The sequence below is a fragment of the Akebia trifoliata genome, chromosome 7 (genome assembly GCF_017979445.1).
Source record: "Akebia trifoliata isolate Shusen 1 chromosome 7, ASM1797944v1, whole genome shotgun sequence".
Taxonomy (NCBI): domain Eukaryota; kingdom Viridiplantae; phylum Streptophyta; class Magnoliopsida; order Ranunculales; family Lardizabalaceae; genus Akebia; species Akebia trifoliata.
In genome coordinates, this window is record NC_141381.1 from 2126532 (window position 1) to 2142894 (window position 16363).

The 16363-nt window shown below is 35.8% G+C and overlaps 1 protein-coding gene and 1 pseudogene across 7 annotated transcripts; both read right to left on the bottom strand.

The window, feature by feature from the left end:
- Positions 1-7369: 7369 nt before the first annotated feature.
- LOC147397940 (ras-related protein Rab7-like) lies at positions 7370-14236 on the bottom strand. 7 transcript variants are annotated; one of them, XM_086447032.1, is made up of 7 exons: positions 12105-14236; positions 11849-11993; positions 11155-11235; positions 10939-11082; positions 9273-9367; positions 8027-9052; positions 7370-7742 (listed from the first exon to the last, which is right to left on the bottom strand). In XM_086447032.1, exons 2-4 carry the CDS (start codon positions 11948-11950, stop codon positions 10954-10956), a joined length of 312 nt encoding a protein of 103 aa, XP_086303158.1. In that variant the 5' UTR covers positions 11951-11993; positions 12105-14236; the 3' UTR covers positions 7370-7742; positions 8027-9052; positions 9273-9367; positions 10939-10953. The 7 variants fall into 7 exon arrangements, with proteins under 7 accessions (XP_086303158.1, XP_086303164.1, XP_086303163.1 ...); XM_086447038.1 differs by having other exon boundaries at positions 8027-8254; positions 9273-9362; positions 11849-14236; XM_086447037.1 differs by having other exon boundaries at positions 9273-9362; positions 11849-14236.
- A 147-nt stretch (positions 14237-14383) lies between these two features.
- LOC147397941 (tyrosine--tRNA ligase, chloroplastic/mitochondrial pseudogene) lies at positions 14384-16121 on the bottom strand (annotated as a pseudogene).
- Between the last annotated feature and the right edge of the window lie 242 nt (positions 16122-16363).

Below are 16363 nucleotides of genomic sequence, written 5' to 3' on the forward strand. Positions count from 1 at the left end.
AATTCAATGAAAATATTGGTTTATATCATTCATGAAATTTTTTGTGCAAAATGGTAGTGAACTTTATGAGGGGTATTTTCGTAATTTTGTCAAATTTTGTGAAAATTGGCGAAATGATTTATTTGATTTTGATTTATTATTTTATGTGTTTGAAAGAGTTTTTCTAAGTGTAATGTAGGCTCTAGGGATGTTTTTGAGGTTAAGGGTATTTTGGTAATTTGATTATTTTTTAGTGATTTTTACCGTGAAGCTTCTTTTGTCTAAAAAATGATGATTTCTATATTTTTGAAATTATATTTTCCTAACGTAACGTGATTTCTACAGTTTTGTTAGTTTGAGATACCTCATCTGAATTTTTGAAACACATCTGGTAACAAAATAGAGCATTGGAATAACCATCCATCATTAGAAATCGTCGCAATCAGGTTGACAAGTTGATTAATCAGGCGAGTGTAAAAATAGGGTGTCTACACATTATCAGACTTGACTTCGTGGCATCTAGACAGGGCATCAGCAACAACATTCTCTCTTCCCTTCTTGTATTCAACCTGAAAATCAAATCCCATTAGTTTATACAACCACCTTAGGTAGGCTGTGGTGGTAATCTTCTGCGACCAAAGGTGTTTGAGACTTTGATGGTCACTGCAAACTATAAATCTTCTTCCCAAGAGGTACGATCTCCATTTCTGAACTACTAGCACTAAAGTAAGGATTTCCTTTTCATATGTAGATAAGAAAAGATGCTTCCCCTGGAGAACATGACTATATTAAGTAATGGACCTCTCTTGTAACAAAACTGCTCCAACACCAAGACCAAAAGTGTCACATTCAACTATAAAAGATTTGGAAAAATCAGGGAGGGCTAGTATCGGTGCTTGAGTCATTGCCACCTTGAGTCGTTGAAAAGCTTATTCTGCTGCCAAAGACCATTCAAAAGAATTTTTTTGCAGCATTTTAGTAAGAGGGGAGGCTATCTTTCCATAATGTTGTATGAATTTTCAGTAATAACCTGTAAGACCAAGGAAACCCCTCATTGCCTTCTAATTTTTTGGTTTAGGCCAGGTTAACATGGCTTCTATCTTGGCTGGATCAATTGCCACTCCGTGCTGTGAAATCACAGAGCCGAGGTATTGAACTTCTTGTCTCCCAAATTGGCATTTCTCTAGCTTGATTCGCAATTGATTAGTTTTCAAGACATTGAAGACTAGATGCAAATGCTCCATATGTTTATGCAGACTTTGACTATATATGAGAATATCGTCAAAAAATACAATAACAAATTTATGCAAAAAATCTTTAAATACCTCATTCATGAGTGCCTGAAAAGTTGAAGGAGCATTTGTAAGACTAAAGGGCATCACCATAAATTCATAGTGCCCTTGATGCGTTCAGAAGGCTGTTTTCTCGATATCATTAGGATACATCCTCACTTGGTGATACTCAGAGCGTAAGTCCAATTTGGTGAAATATTGAGCTCCTAATAACTCATCTAAAAGCTCATCAATAACTGGAATTGGAAACTTATCTTTCATCGTGATTTTATTCAAAGCTCGATAGTCGACACACATTCGCCAAGAGCCGTCTTGTTTTTTTACTAACAGAACAGGGGAAGAATAGGGATTGGTGCTTGGTCGAATAACCCCAGCAGCCAGCAATTCTGTAACAATCTTCTCAATTTCATCCTTTTGAAAATGAGGGTACGATAAGGACGTATCGCAACTGATCCTTCGCCCGAAATAAGAGGTATACGGTGATCTTGAGCACGTTAAGGAGGTAGTTCCATCAGCTCCTTTAAAATCTCTTGAAAATCCTTCAACAGATATTGTATTGGTATAGAAAGGGACTCTCACAACTTCAATGGCTCTTCACTGTTTAGAAGGTACAAAATAACTCCGAGTTGCAACTTGGTAATTTTAGTTAAAGGAAGGTCACTTACTTCATCCCTGACATTAGTTAATCCTTGCAAAATCACCTCATTTTCTCCCAAGTTAAATATCATTTGAAGCTTTTCAAAATCCCACTGGATAGGGGCTTAAAGTTCTCAGCCATTGTGTTCCTAAAACGACATCATATCCCTCCAATGGTAGTATAAAAAAATCAGCCACAAGGGGTACCTTCTGAAGTTTAAATGGTACAGAAGAACACTTTCCCGAGCATGCCAATCTCTTGCCTGAAGCTACCATCACCTCCAATTTGCCGGAAGAGTTTGGAAGAAGGTTGATCCGTTGTGCGACCCGCTAGCTGATGAAGTTGTGTGTGCTACCTGAATCGATCAACGTAATCATTGATTGCCCCTTAATTCCACCCAATATCCTCATCGTTTTAGGCGTTTGTACCCCCGCTATGGCATGCAAAGAAATTTCAGGTTCGGTTTTGTCGTCGCCTTCCTCTTCTTCCATGGCCACATCATCTTCACATTCCCAACTTGCTTCAATCATAAATAATTTCTTGCAGATGTCTCCTGGGGTGTACCTGTCATGGCAGTGAAAGCAAAGACCCTTCTTTCGTCTTTCGGATAATTCTTCTGCTGTCATCTTTTTGATTGTTGGTGCCATTTCCAGATTTCGTTCCTGAATTCCCATTGATGGTCGTGGAGAGTTATTCATTCGTGAAGGAGGAGCAGTTGGTCACCGGTGGGAAGATTCCCTGGCTTCGTACAGTTTTGCTAAACCGATAGCCATGGTTAGTGTAGATGGTCGATTTGCTTGAATATCAGTACGGATATTGTCATTCAAACCTGCCACAAAACAGCTCACTTTCTTATCAGGTGCAAGTACTCCAATTCTAGACAATAACCTTTCAAACTTCCCTTGGTAATCCATCACAGTTCCAATTTGCCGTAATTTGATCAACTCGCCAAAATGGTCATCAAAATGATTAGGACCAAATCGGGTCATGATCCCTGTTTTGAAATCCTCCCATGTGACGTAAAGTAATTCCTGTTCAATCATTTGAAACCATAGCTCTGCATCACCGTGCAAGTAAAAGAAAGCTAAGGTTACCTTATCAATTTCCATAATCTCATGGAGCATGAAATACTTCTTTGCCTTACATAACCATTGAATTGGATCATCATGCCCATCATACTTGGGAAAATCCAGCTTTAATGTTCTCGGAATGAAGCTATTGAAAGAATGGTTGTCATCATTTTGGGATCTTGCATTTCTTCGTTCTTGAAAACGATTGTTTGAGTTCTCTCCAACTTCAGATCGAATCTTCCCAGTAACCAACTAAGTCAGTTTTTCCATCTGTTACATGAGATGAGACATCATTTCATTTTGGCTGGTTGAGAGTTCCTTTTGCCCGTTTGAAAGTGAAGCAACACTATCTTCCATTTTTTTTCAGTCGATCTTCCATTGCCTGGCTCTGATATCAAAGATGATACAAACACCAAATTAGCAATAGAGTAAATAAGAGAATTAATAATAATAATAATAATAATAAAAGATTTATTGGCTTATATGATGAACCAACGCCACCCAAAACAACTCACAGAGTTTGCTAGTAATCCTCTATCCTTCTTTATTCATAGCTCTCAAGCCTATAAAAGGACTTTGAGCCAATGGTTACAAACTAAAAAATAGGAATAATAGAAGACAGCTAATAAACCAAAAGAATAGCACTTCCTAACCTACTTGACTAGTCCAAGCATCAGAATAGGAATTATTAAATACAATAAATGACAAGCTAATAAATAAATAGCAATTATTACTTCTTATCATTGGGAAAAGAAGACTCCAAAATGGAAGAAAGAGATTTTGGGATTAGCAACATAGAAATGAGATAGATCTAAATAGATGATGGAACGTGAGAAAGTAGAGTCAATTTTCCCCCCTCTAACAAGTATTTCGCCTTCCACCCTTCCAATTTCCTAGAAATTTTGAGCACCAAATTAGAGCACATTTCCCTTGTGACTTTCCCGGAGAAGAGAGGGATTCCAAGATAATTAGAGGGAAGCGCTCCATTAGAGAACCCAAGAATGTCTCTTGTAACTTTGATCCTGTTCACATCCATGCTTCTAGGAAGAAAAAAAGCTATTTTTTCAATCTTAACCTGCTGCCCCGAGCCCTCTCATAGTAATAATTTGATGTACCATTGATCAGAATGGATAAGTTAGCACTATGAAGGCACCCTCGAATTAGATTAAGGACATCAACTGAGAAACCCATCTTTGCCATCACTACTAGAAGAAATGGCCACCCCAATCCGCCGCACTATGTGAAAACTGAAAATTCTGAAAAGCAAATTTGATGGGCCAAAGCCCACAAATTTTAGAAAACGAATTTTGACGGCCTATGGCCGTTGAAATTTATGATTATCCCCAATTCGATGGTTTAGAGTCATCAAATTTCTCCCATTCTCCATTAATTTCATAGTTTCGGTCCGTCGAAAAAAAAAATTGACAATGAAAACTTTAACTTCTTGGTCTATCAAATTTATGAAATTTGACGGCCCTGGGTCGTCAAATATAGGCTTTTCACGTTGTGTCATAAGCTTTCTTCAAAAAGGAAATTTTATGTTTTGAATATGACAAATGGTATGAATTCCTATAACATGTGAATGTGCTTAATCAGATATTGGATCAACTGCACCAAATTGATGTTAAGTTGTAGGAAGAAAACAAAGCTTTTATGCTTCTTACCTCACTTTCAGATTCTTATGATAATATGATGACAACACTTATGAATGAGAAAGATAAGGTAAAAGTGGATGAAGTCAAAGACGTAAACTACGTGAAACTTGGAAAATTTGACAAGAAATTTTGATGGGCCAAGGCCCATGAATTTTACAAACCAAATTTTGACGGCCCGAGGCCGTTGAAATTTTGAATTTCCTCGGATTCAATGGCTTAGAGTCATCAAATTTCTTTCATTCTCCATTAATTTGATGGTTTTGACTCGTCAAAAAAATTAAAATTTTGACAATGAAAAATTCGACATCTTGGTCCGTCGAATATGGGATTTTTTCATGTTGTGGTATACCTATCAAACGATTTTGGTTAGACCTTGTCGAGTAGTTAGAAACAGGGTATACAAAGTAATAGACATTTACAGAGTCTCTTTACAGATAGAGTAGAGACATATTTATATTTCTAAGTTGTAGACAATGGTGGTGAAAATTCATGGTATTCGAAAGGACTAGTTGAGGTCCCTAGCTCACTTAAATTGACTAATGAGTCAGCTTAGGGCAGGTACGCATATGCATTGGTTGTGTGATCGAGTATGGTAAATCATGATGATTCGATAGTGTGTGCAATTAGTGGTTATAAAAGGACAATGCTTATTTTTTGTGTTAGCAGGTGTCTGAGACGAGTTGATTTAGGTTTGAAGTGAAGTTCCATCTCGAGCATATGTGACGTAACGTTCGTTATGTGAGAAATGTGCAGTTTCTCTCCAATTTGGCTCTGGAATTTAGGCCAAGGTTGAGTGGTGGTCACATTTTACAAGTTATGTCTAGGTGATCTTTAGTGTGGCTATGAAAAAACCAAGATGGAGATTATTATTTATTTGTGGCTTTTATTCTAGTCATTGGATTAGATTTTTATATGATGGTTATGCACAAGGCTTTTAGGGTTTGGTTTCTAGATTAAAACTCTAGTGTTTTTTTAATTATTCTCCTTTGATTTTCTTAATAAAGAAAATTAGATTTATTCAATGGCGTAAGCATCATTCCCGAACCATGTAAGTCTTGGTGTTCTTTGGTTTGTTTTTTATTTTCTTTTTAATCATATTGCATAGAAATCTCCAAATTAATTTGCAAAAACAAACTATTTAGAAAAAAAAATTCATCTGAATTGTTGTTCATGAATGCTATCTCTTGTTTTGCAAGTTTTTTACCTCCACGTGTTAGCAAATGTCTCCATCTCCACCTCTAGATGTACATTGTCTCATAAAAAATATTAGTAAGAACGAATTTTTTTTTTTTTACATGTCTATGTTCTAATCACACGAAGCTTACGGTAAAATATTTTTTTTGTCATTTTTATTCTCTTTATTGTCAAATCTAGAGTTTTGTATTTTTGTGCTTGAGAATTGATATTGAGGTCAAATTGTGTCTAGGGTTTTGATGGTTATAGACATATTTTTAGTGTTCGTATCTGTTAGTTATTAAATTGGAAGAAAAATTCTTTAGAGAGTGATGATGTTGATGGTACAGTAGATGGCTATCTTGCGTAGCTATTTCATCACATTGAATACTCAACAATTGCGATTAAATTTCTAATAAATAAGGTGTAGGTGCCTTGGAGACAGAGCACATTGGTTAGCAATTAAATGTAATTACTACGAGGTCGGTGGCAGAAATTAATTTTTCAACCGTTTTCATCCAAGACGTCTAGCCGAGATTTGAAAACATGTCTGATAACTCACTTATTGTGCTCGGATTATTGATTTGCTTTTAAATATAATCAGTACAAGGTCAGCGACAATTATTAATTTTTCAACCGCGTGTTCTGATTAATTATGCATTTTGGATCTTGTTCTTCTCTTATATAATAAGAAAAAGAATCGTGATGAATGCACACGGTTTTAGTGTGCGGTTAGGTTCACGGCTGATGTGGCAAGGGCACATAATCATAAATATTTTTTATTAAAAAACAAAGGAAAGGAGTCCTAGCTTTTTATGTCTTTCAAAAGTTTGAAAATGACTTTTTCTTTCCTAAATCCTTTCCTATAGAATGGAATCTTCAAAACTCAATTGAAATATCAAAAATTCAATTTTTTAAACAAAAACGATGAAATTGGAGGGTTAAGGTATTCAATCATGAGAAATGTGATGAATAGGATTCATAGGTTTAATAGAAAAGATAATTTTACTAAATAGACTATTAAGAGAAATCCCAAAACTTGGAGAGTACTTAGCAAGAAATCCCTCTTCCAAAGCCCTTTAAGTAATTTTTCCTAAGTCGATTCCCTTGTGTACCATTCCACGGAAAATTTCTAATTGGCTAAGTACGGCTCGTTGGGTCATAATTATTTTAACTCATAACTCGATTATGTATCCTGTCTGGGTTAGAGACGTAAACCCATTTCGACACCCGTTTAATTATTGCATAGGATAAAACTTGAATTGAATCTTGACCTTACACATGTCAGGGCAGCACAAACCCGTGGCACAACATATTATTCATTGCCGCCTATTCAACAAAGTAAAAAAGGCAATATGATTATAATGGTGTTGGGTACTTCAGTAGAGTAGTACTGAGGTGTCGCTTCAAGCCTCTGAAAATCAGCCATTGAAGCGCTGCAGTCATGGATGTAGGCAATCTTGCCAAAGCACATAAATCTTGTATTCTCGCTTGATTTTTTTTTTTTTTTTTTTTCTCTGTTTATCTCACATTGGTGTTTGATATTGGGGTTTCCAACATAAGTGAACAAAGACATATAATTCATTGAAGGTTGGATATTCACTCTTCAACATTAAAAAAACATGGTTTGCACTGGCGTTCATTACATTTCAGACCGGTGGAATTAGTTTTCCGTGGAGCAGTTCTTTGATGAAAATATAATACCAAAAACTCAACGAGAGGGATAGATCTTACAAGCTCGACATATTCCATGAGGCCCTGTTGAGGATTCCTGCCTGCAATAAGTGCAAAGAGCAATAATCCAAAACTGTAAAAATCACTTTTGTTGGTGAAGGCCCTTGTAGATATATACTCGGGATCAAGATAGCCAAAAGTTCCCGACATTAGATGCATGTTAGTTAACCACCACTTCCCTTGAAAGCCCAGAGTCAGCTACCTGCTCAACCCAATATGAATTTTTTTTTTTTTATTTCTAATATAAAAAACAGTATAATAAGTATCCATATTCATCAAGTATATTGCATTAACATCCAATTTCAAACACATAATAAAAATGATTACGATTGGCGAATCCCAAAAGGATCAGAAAATAGCCAATACGTTAGAACAAATCTCTAGGTCCTCTTCAAATGAACAGATTTGATCACGAATTCTTTTTCTTCATTTTTCTTGTATAAGTTGTATGTATTTAAGATAAAAAAGAAAAAAAGCATTACGTACTCTGGCTTTCATGGACTGATCTCCAACAGGATGTTAGAAGACTTGATGTCCCAATGCACAACTGGTGGAACAGCCTGCAATAAAGAAAGGGGATTTAGTTCTACTTGTTCATGCAAGTACTTAATGAAGTTAGTCCAACTTGTTACTGTGATGAAAATAAAACCTTACTCCATCATGAATAGCTATATAAACTCTCAAATCCCAGCTCAGTGGTTCTTTGTTTTTCACCTTGCAAATTACACTATGAAACCCACACTATTTTTATGCAATAAAAAAATATAGAATAGTTTAGACACACTGAAAATAAAAAATTACACAATAATATATGTTTATGAAAAAAATTGGTCAATCCGACTGAGTATTCACAAAAATGTTTGTAACATAGGCAGATATATGTTTCTAGCATGAAATAGCTTTACCACCAATTTCCCTATTAATGTGCTTTTGAAAGGTGAAGACAACAGGGAGATGCCATTAACAACATCTGAAATTCATTTGAAGTCACCAGGAACTGAATAAATCATTTTTCATAACCTAGAAAATACGGACTCCTTCAATGGTAAGGCCCAAGAATGGCAAAGTAAAGTAGATGTATAGGTCACAGCCCCAACAAAATCTGAAGTAATGAAGAAAAAGATGATTATAAAAATGAAATAAAAAATGGACCCTCTTGAAAACTAGGAGGATCTTTACATCTCACTGAAGTTATACGACCCTTTAATGTACATTTATCTGAAAAAGAAATAATACATTTGGCTTGTAACCTTCTTCCATATTCCAAATAGAAGGACCTAACACAAGGCAAGTACCAACAATAACTATGTTACGCGCCGATCTTCACCCACAAACACTTCACAACACATGCACACACATTAGCGTCACAAAATAACGCCAATTCCTTTGTCCATGGAAAGCAGCATATCCAGGGAAGCAGAACAGATGAGAAATGTCTCACATTTAGGACCATCCATATCATGAGCTACACAGAAGGAGATCATGTAGGTTGACCCAAAACAAAGATGGTGGCTGAAAAAATCAGGATAACATATCTGATCAACTACAACATGCAAGGTCTTCAACAGAGGATAAAAATATACAACCAGGCATGTAAACCAAGTAGAAGATATTCTTCTCATTCTCCTTTGTTTACAAGTAAAAAAAAGTACTAATGTTTATTAAGATGGTTGTCGTAAGGATGTTTTGGATAAAAAAGTATAAACTTTGAGAGATATAAAGCTGGCCTTACCGGTTATTGGCTCCTGACATTTTATACCAACATTTGTGGGTACATCACATGCTCTTTCTAGATCCTTTGATATTAGCAGATGCTCGGGTGCTATCCTGCAAACAAAGAGACTCGCATTAACTTCTATAGAAAACTAAGAGACTAGCATTACCCTTTAAAAAGTATGGCCTCCTAGAAGCTTTTAAGCTCCAAGGTTATAACAATGACCCAACTAGAAATAAATCATTTACATCAGGAACAATTTGCACACAAATTGTATTCCCTTTCTTTTGTTTTACAGTAACTTTGTCAACTTATACAACCTTCAAAGTTTCATGGGTTCCCATAGAAGATTCCCTTTTGAACTCTTTTCTCCACACACACAAACAGAAACCAAATTGAGATTAAAGAAATTAATAAAGCAAGAGAACCCAAAAAATGTTTTCAGTGCACATTAATACCTCATGTTTAAATGTCCTCACAGGAATATCAAATGCCCGAACTAATCAGAACTTATCATATTGTTACTCCCTGTTTGTATCCACTTGTGGGAGCCATATGGATAACATTTTGGATGATCCAACCATACCTTGAATCATCCTCAACATGATGATCTTGTTATCGAAAATATGTTCATTCTAGCATTACCAACTATTTAAAATAGTCGATTAAATTAAACTTTTGATGAGGCTATGTCAGAATGGATGATTTCTAAACTGTGTAATCATCTAACATGAAATCCATAAGGTCCTTACAAGTGGAAGTATAACATGGTGAAGTTGATTCCTTTGTGGGTAGTACAACATGATGTCTAATACGGAAAAGTCTTCGAAAATAAAGTGTATTCTTGTTACATAGAATAAAAATGATCCAATTCAACTTGATGCACATCATAAGATTCCCAGACACACCATGACAAAAGTTGACATTGGCACATCATAAGAAATCAATACCCTAACATTTCAACTATAATTCCATTTCTTTAGAATTATAGATTCCTCCCCACATGTATTAAAATCTTCTAATTTAAATGTTGCTAATGGTTATTGACTCAATCAGATAGAACAGTTAGCAAGAAATAGAAATGATGTTAATCCGTCAGTTAATTCAAGGCACATTCATCTTTGTCTTTAAGACAATCTTGGCCCCCTTTGTGCAACAGATTATTGGTAAATTTTGACTCCAGCATACAATGAAATCAGGTTACACACCATAAAATCCTCCACAACTTGTATTACTGCAGAAGATCCACAAAACATACAGACAGATTTTCTCAAACTAAACACACAGAAATGTGTTTTTAGTACACCATTGTACATTTCTAATGCTTGGAAAAATCTGATTTTTGAGGTTTTCTGACCCACCCCAAATCCCATTATTTATAAACTTTAATGCACCCTTTTGTGGGTTTAAGCAACCCTTATACTTGTAATCTAGTTCCCTGATTGATCCGATCAATGGTAATCAAGATCAACGGTTGAAATGTTGAGTCATACCCTTTCGACGAGAGCACCAATAATCAACAAACAACCTGAAAGGTTGCACCCTTTCCCATGATCAAAAATATCTAAGGTAATATTATTATGTGATAGACTGGTAGGTTTATAATTTCAACATAGCAGAACCTAAAATATTTAAGGCAAACGATTTGAAATGAAGCCAAAAGTATCTCTCAAGGTGTACTTACATATCATGCCCTTGATCATTGGTAAGAGCAGTCTTTGCAACACAGGCATGCAGCATCAATATTGGAATCCTCTTTTGCTGAGGTCTCAAAGTAAGGTATGTTTCCCTTGGATGCACACCATTCTTTCACTTTCTTCTCAGAAACCTGTGCAAACATAGATAAATTTAGAACCTAATACAGATTCCAGAATTTTTGGGAGGTAGTACTGATCCTTACCACAAGGCTGTTTCTGCCGTCTATGTCAACCGTGTTTCTAAGTAAAATAAATGGAAATTCTCTTGGTTCTGAGGGATGTGCCTGGGGTACAATAGAAGCTAAATTACATTCAACATACTCAGTAATTGTTCTCATACACTAAGGTATATTTGCTCTTGAATATGAACGATTACTTCATCTATATCTAGAGCAAACAATAGAGACTCAAGGTCATTCCTTTTTGCAAATGGTTAACCATTCAGTGCATTAGATAAATGCAGACATTGTTCTCACATGACAATGAACATACTTCTAACTACTCAATAAGTGGAAACCAGTTTGCTACTATCAAAAAGAATGTGTGAAAAGAGGGTTTTTATGTACAGAAAAAAAAAAAATAGAGATAAGAAACAATAGTAAAGTAGGAATTCTTAAATATTGTAGAGGAACAATTGAATGACACCAGATTTGGGGAAAAGTCCACGTTCACTAGAAATGACAAGATGGCCTTCAGTACTGTCAACATTGTGCAATCATACAGATCAAGGAAGAAAGTGGTTGTAACTTACTCTAGTATCATCCCAAGAGAATGGAGAAAACACAATATCCTAGTAACAACAGCAAAAACCTTTCTTACAGAAGTATTGTTATTTGTGAGTCAGTTAAATTAATCTATCACTAACTTTTGTGCCCACATAAGCTTATAACAAGATACCTGCAAGAGCCTTCTCTCATCAAGCCATTGCTGAACGGGCATGACTTTATCATTGTCATCCTTCCACTCATTAGCCACAACTGCTGCAACTCGATTTGCCATACATTGTATCCAATATAGCTTATAAGTACCCTTTGATATATAACTGCATTACCAAACATCTGGACTTAAAGTCAGAAACAAAGTGCATTAAAAATTGCACAATCTGATATTTTAGTACAGCAACATAGACAACATAGTACCAAAAAAACAATACCTTATCTTTTCCCTCCTCCTTTATCCGGGCTTGGGATCAGCAATGTAAAATATTTAATTTTACATTGGCGGAGTTAAAAATGGGGTTAGTTACCAAAAAAACAGTTATTAACTAAACAATATGTATGTAAAAAAGTCTAAACTGGAGAAATTAAATGTACCAAAAAACTAGATGTATCTAGTTGACTTTTAATGTCCTTGACTGGGAGGATGACCATTAGGAAACATGGTGCGGAGGTATAGGCTATATGCTCTTGGACTTGGCTCTGCACCTGGCTAAAGAAGCCAAGGAGTACATAAATGATCATAGCAAACTATTACATTACTTATTTAAATTTGTTTTTCTTACAAAATTAGCACAAAAATCTTTTACAAAATGAAACTTACTTCAAACTTATTCCCTCCACCCATTACATACAAGCTTAGTTAATCTGAACTTATAGCAAATAAAAAAATTAATACAGATCTAAGAGTCAACTTGATAATCTGAGCGAGTTCTCAGATTATCATAGAATGAGGGGGCAAATGACAAATTTCATCCAACGAAATTGTCGCTTTGCTATTCCGGTATGCAGGGTATAGAAGCAAGCAGGTCCAATCGGTTTAGAATAAATGCAAGTAGGACAATCGGATGAATTTTGTTTGTTAGCTACTCCTTTTTATGTATAGGGTATATATATATATATATGGTTTAGATATTAATCATTTGTAGAAGAAGAAGCATACAAATACTTTTCGAAATCCAAATCTTTTGGTAAAAGAATTTATAACTAAACATCTACATATTTTGGTAAAGAATTTGGACCTAAAAATCTACATAAGATAAGCAACATACGTCCTTCAAAGAAAAAAATAAAGCCGTTCCAACAATATTTGCTTTTTCATAAAAGAACGAAGCAATGCAAGACCTCCTATAAAGAGAAAAGTTCCCTTGTCAAGTGATAAAGCACGAAATCCGAAGAGAAGAATAAGAAACACTGTCATCTTCAATAGCACTTGGACATTTACACTCTGTAGAGAAGAACAATCTTCTCTAAAGACAAAACATCATTCTCAACTGATCAAGAAGAAAAGTCACACCAAACTTCTAAAAATAAGCAATACTATCACATCACTGAAAAAATTATGGCCTCCTTTTCAATCGATAAACATCTGCACGACAAAAATGTGAGCTCAAACTAGTTGATTTGGTTCGGGTTTGGAAACATGAGCTCAAACTTAAAAAAGAAAAGAACAAAAAAATCTTATTTGAAGAAAGACAATCCATAGGATTTCAACTCAAAGGTAGCTCTGTGAATTCCTTTTTTAAAATAATTTACATTGTCTGTGTTGAAGGTCAAGAAAAATACCTCAAGGAGTGTTTGGTAATGGATGCAACTCTATTCTTGATTAAAATAAAACCAACATGTCTCAAAACAGATGCAAGTATGTTCTAGATCAAATAAAAACCCTACAACGAAGACTTCCTGGAGGCATCTGAGACAACTCGGACAAGTCATTTTGGAGTCAGAGGCATCCAAGAGAGATTTCCAATGTGCCTTGTCCATTTCAGACTCTCAATGACTATCTGAGATATGAGACATCAAGGCCGAGATTTTGAAAATAACAACCAAGTAAACCAATTTTTCTAAGCATCCCCTGTATTTCATCATCTTATTCTTCCCAAGCTTTCAATTCATACCATAATTCCATTTCTATTCCGTTTTTTAACCTATAAGCTCCCAAGAAGGGATTATGCTCTACAAGATGAAGAGGTGTAGATCATGAAAAATAATTCAAACTTCTAACCAAGTAAGAAGAAAACAAAATCTTACCTTTGCTTCGATAAACAATGTATCAGGACTACAGTTCAAAATCTGTGTTGTGTTGGCCCATAAGAACCGGTCAAAACGTATGGGAATCCAACTGAGCCATGTGTTTCATCAATGAGAAGGAAGAAAGCATAAGCAAAGATGCAAAATAGAGTCATAGTAACCAAAACCCAAAAGACCCATGTATAGCCAACAAGTCAGGCACCTTGGTGGTGATCTTAAGAACAGTGTTGAATGAGACATTAAAGCATAGATAGATTCTAAAAAGCCCAATAAAAAAATATTGTTATGCCTATGTAGACCAGCAAATCAATCTCCAAAACCAAGAGATCTTGATCTAAAACCACATGAATAAGCTGAAAAATTAGTCCAAAATCACATAGATTTGAGCACACATTTAAAGATTTTCTGGCATATAATGGACAATAGATTGAAGAAACTTGTACTAAGACAAGAACCATTAAAAGAATTACACAACCGAAAAGCTCACATCTATAAATAATCTGTAAAAATTGTCCAAAAAGGGCTATTAAAATATCCTTACAACCATTTTGTTCTTCTTTCCAGCAGATATCAAGAGCACTTTCCCATCAACAATGTCTCCTTTTTCGATCATCTTTCCCTCACCATCAACTCTGCTATTATTCAAGTAAAGCCCACCTTGCTTTACCAGGCGACGGGCGGCTGACTTACTCTCTAACAAACCAGTAGAAACCGAAAGATCAATTAGAGAAGCATTCAAGACCTCATCATAAGCCAAGGAACAAGACGGGACATCCTCGGCAATCCCCTCAATGGTCTTCCAATCCAACCTCGTTTCAGCTCCAGGTCTCAATGCTTCGGTCGCTTTCAAAGCCTCAGATAGGCCCTCTTCACCATGGACAAAGCGTGTCACTTCTTCAGCGAGCCTCCGTTGAGCTGAATTCGGCACATATCCAGGCCTTCTCATTCCCTCCTCTAACTCCATAATCTCCTTCATACTCATGAAAGTAAGAATCTTGAGAAATCTCACCACATCTACATCCGAGATAGAGAAGAAATATTGATAAAACTTATAAGGTGATAACATCGAAGGGGACAACCAAATGGCACCATCTTCAGATTTCCCAAACTTGGTTCCATCACTCTTCAACAGAAGAGGAAATGTCAAGCCGAATGCTCCTTCTACTTGAAGAATTTTTCGAATTAGTTCGGTCCCGGCAGTTATATTGCCCCATTGATCACTTCCCCCTATTTGAACATTAACTCCTTCATTCTCAAACAAATACAAAAAATCGTAACCCTGCAATAATTGGTACGTGAACTCGGTGTAACTCATTCCTTGTTCCGATTCTACTCTCTTCTTCACACTCTCCTTCGCCATCATAGTACCAATCCTCGCAAATCGCCCTACTTTTCTTAAAAAATCCAATAACTTAATATCCTTCCACCAATCAAAATTATTCAAGATTACAAAAGAATCACCATAAACATCATTCAAATTCAATTTTTTAGCAAAAGCCACATTTGATATCGGGTTTTCAACATAATCCTGATTAGAAATCGGGGTATTCGCCAAACCTGCATTCAAATTTCTATCTTGATCCCATCTCCTTAAAATTGTACTAATTATATTCGAAATTCCCATTGTGTTCTTCTGTATTGTATCAAAATCTAGTTCAGGTCTCTCTAAAGATTTCCCTGATGGGTCTCCAATTCTAGCAGTTGCACCGCCAATCAAAGCAATGGCTTTGTGACCACATCGTTGAAACCACGACAACACAATAATCCCAAGTAAGTTTCCCAAGTGTAAACTTTCTGCTGTTGGATCAAAACCACAGTAAACCTTCAAAGGACTGAGAGTAGAGTTTGAACAAGCTGACCTGAGATTCTCGCTGGTTATCGATTCAAGGAGGCCCCTTTCCTCGAGAATATCAACAACATTGGGTCTGTGAACAAAATCTATATCTTGATTTTGGGTTTCGAGGGATTTTTTAGTGGATTGAATGCATCTAATGGAGGAGGAAAAGGTGGGATTTTTAGGGTTTTTTCGAAATAAGAGAGTGTTGTTGTGATGAAGGAGAAAGGTGGGTGTTTTAGGGTTTATATGGAAGAAGAAGAGCTTGTTGTAGTTGAAAAGAAAGCCCCTTGAAGCAGCCATGGCTGCTGTAGTCGCCATGTGTGTGTGTGCGTGTGTGTGATAAGCTTTGTCACCCACAGAGTACGTCCACACAAACCAAACCTTTTAGTGTATAATTCCTGAGGAATTCTTGCAGTGGTTCAGATCCGAAATCCGATCCATTTGGATCCGGTAACTTTGGACCTGAATTTAGGATTGTCAATAGTGTTATACCAAATTCGAAACAGAAAATAATGATATTCAAATACAATCAGATATCACTACCAAACATTCGAATTTGAATTTGAAAAATATATCGTATATTCAATAATATTTGATCCAATAAAAAAA